This window comes from Maniola hyperantus, chromosome 1 (assembly GCF_902806685.2).
Source record: "Maniola hyperantus chromosome 1, iAphHyp1.2, whole genome shotgun sequence".
Classification (NCBI taxonomy): Eukaryota; Metazoa; Arthropoda; class Insecta; order Lepidoptera; family Nymphalidae; genus Maniola; species Maniola hyperantus.
In genome coordinates this window covers 2,768,251-2,771,101 of record NC_048536.1, presented here as the reverse complement: position 1 = coordinate 2,771,101, position 2,851 = coordinate 2,768,251, and the positions used below count along the sequence as shown (strand labels likewise).

The window sequence follows — 2,851 nt, the reverse complement described above, 5'->3', positions numbered from 1 at the left end:
TTTATTCAAAGTAGGTAAAAAATTACGCTTTTGATAGTCGGTTTGCATTTGTAAGATGATAATTTTTACGCGAACTTAAAACTAAAGCTACATTAAATTATTGGTCTCACTATTTGAATAAGTGTTAAAAAATTGTTATCGTGAAACTCCTATATTATTATTGTATAGCACCTACCTATATTTCTTAGATTAATTATACCTATAGTAGGAGGCGCCACTGTGCCACGGCAAACATTAGCTCCGTAAAAATTATTTAAAAAACGAAATACAAGTGCCTTTTGTTCAAAATAGAATGATTAAACAAAGTATATAAGTGATTAGAAAACTGGTGTTATTAAAAAAACAGTGAAAAACTAACTTTAAAATAAGTAAAACTGGAGATAAACAAAGTGCAAATCACCTTCCAACTTTACGATCTGGTGATCTTATTCATGCCTTAAAGACGTAAAAATTCAAGCAGGATTGCTCTTCCAGGTGTAATGAAGTGAAAACATACACAACAAAGCGTAATTTAAAACGCCATGTAAGTTCGGAATAAACATAACCTCTTGTGAATGACCAGCATAAACACTATCTATTATTTACGAACTGGTGTACCCTTTCATGCACTCAGAACGTAAAATTCGAACAAAACTGCTCATTCAGGTATGTAGAAGTGAAAACATTTATCACAATAAAGTTTAAAATACGAAAAGTCGAGTAAACATACCTACCTATTTACCTTTTGTGAATGACTTACAAAACTATTGTTATTTACAAATCGATGGACTTCTTCATGCTTTCAACACATAAAATTCAAGCTTATTTGCTCGTTTAGATGCGAAGAATTAAAATCATAGTATTATAGTCTAAGATCCGCCCGCTTAAATCTGCATATTAATATGTACTCAACATAGTGACACTTGAAATACTGTGAAAAATAAAACCTTTTGGTGAATGACTTGCATAAATATACTGATAAAATACTACTACTATTTACAAAACGGAATATCACATGCAGAAACATCTGTCGTAGCAAGGGCGCTCTGCAAAGTACCAGTATCAGAGACGGCACAGACGAGTTATCTAAATTAAAACACTACAAGAGACTAAATATCAAATACAAACACGAACCACTTGAGGGCACCATCTATACCAAAATAAACTGGTAAATCCACAAACAAAAATGGAAGAAATTCTAAACGCACTTAAAACAATAAAAATGGAACTAGATGAGCAAAGATTAGAAATCAGGGAAACCGGAAAAAATGTTACGGAACAAGTCACAATAAATGTAAATAGGATGCTCGAAGAAAAATTCTTAGCCTGGGATGAAAAACACGAAAAACTAAAGGAAATAGTGGAAAACCAGCAGAAAAGGATTTACTTTTTGGAAAAACAGTCAAGGAATAGAAATATAGTGTTTTTCGGTATTGAGGAAACTGAAACATCATACGAAAAATTGGAAAGTAATATTATCAAATGGGTGGAACAATATTTTTCTATCGAGCTAACCTACAGAGACGTACAAGAAGTCAAAAGAGTGGGGAAGAAAGGAGAAAGACCACGCCCATTAGTAGTCACTTTTTCAACTTTAGGCACAAAAATCAAAATATGGAAACAAAGAAATACACTGAAAGACACCCATTACTATGTGAAAGAAGACTACCCAAAATACATACTGGAAAAACGGAAGGAACTACAAGAACAACTACAATTGGAGAGAGAGAAAGGAAACATAGCCGTAATTAAGTATGATAAACTGATTATAACATCTAAAAACAATACTAAGAGAAAATTACCTATTTCACCTAAGAATGTCACAGCACGAAAAATAGACGAGACCATACACACACATAAAAAGAACAAAATACAAATTACTGATACATCAATCAGAAGGTCAAACAGTATCTCCGAGGGAGTTGTAAAACCGGGCATATTAAATTTCTTAGTCAGTAAAAATACTACTAATACCACTAGCTCTAGCAGTAATCAAGACAAAAAAACATAGCAACCAAGCCCCTCCTCCAACACAGATCCGAAAAACATACAAACTAAAGCAAAAAACATACAACATCTTCCAACCCGGCTGGTCACCGTGGAAGATTATGACCATAACCCTCTGAAGAATATCATTTTGGCACAGAACAAAAATAACAAAAAAACTCATAAACTACATATTGCAACATACAACGTCAGGACCTTGTCTACATATGAACGCTTATTAGAATTACACGAATCATTAAAAAAAGTTAAATACGATATAATTGGAATCTCAGAAATGAGACGGCTCGGTACAAAAATAGAAGAATACGAGAACTTCGTACTATGCCACGTAGGACACACACCAGGCATGTACGGCGTAGGCTTCATAGTAAAAAAGTCACACAAACACGATATAGAGAGCTTCACTGGTATGACAGAACGGGTTGCAGTACTGAACATGAATATTCAAGGCTTTACGGTCACCATCATACAAGCATATGCTCCAACTGAAACAGCAAGTGAGTTTGAAATAGAGGAATTCTACAAAACGATTGAAAAAGCACTAGAAGCCACCCACAAGAACATTATAGTAATGGGAGACTTTAATGCGAAAATCGGTTTACCCAAGAAGGAAGAATACTTAGTTATGAAACAACATGGACTCGGTAAAAGAAACGAACGAGGACAGAGACTTATAGATTTCGCACGAGAACACAAGTTAACAATAATAAATACATATTTCAAAAAGAAACAAAATAGAAGATGGACATGGAGATCTCCAAATGGTGAAACTAAAAATGAGATCGACTATATACTATCAAACCAACCAAAAATATTTCAAGACGTAGATATTATGAATCTAAATTACCCCTCAGATCACAGATTA

The 2,851-nt window shown here is 33.7% G+C and overlaps 1 protein-coding gene across 1 annotated transcript; it reads left to right on the top strand.

Annotated features, from left to right (window-relative positions):
• Window positions 1-212: 212 nt before the first annotated feature.
• Window positions 213-1,993, top strand: LOC138402242 (chromosome partition protein Smc-like). The gene has a single exon (XM_069498141.1). The coding sequence runs from the start codon at window positions 1,166-1,168 to the stop codon at window positions 1,988-1,990; it is 825 nt and encodes a 274-aa protein (XP_069354242.1). The 5' UTR covers window positions 213-1,165; the 3' UTR covers window positions 1,991-1,993.
• Window positions 1,994-2,851: the final 858 nt, after the last annotated feature.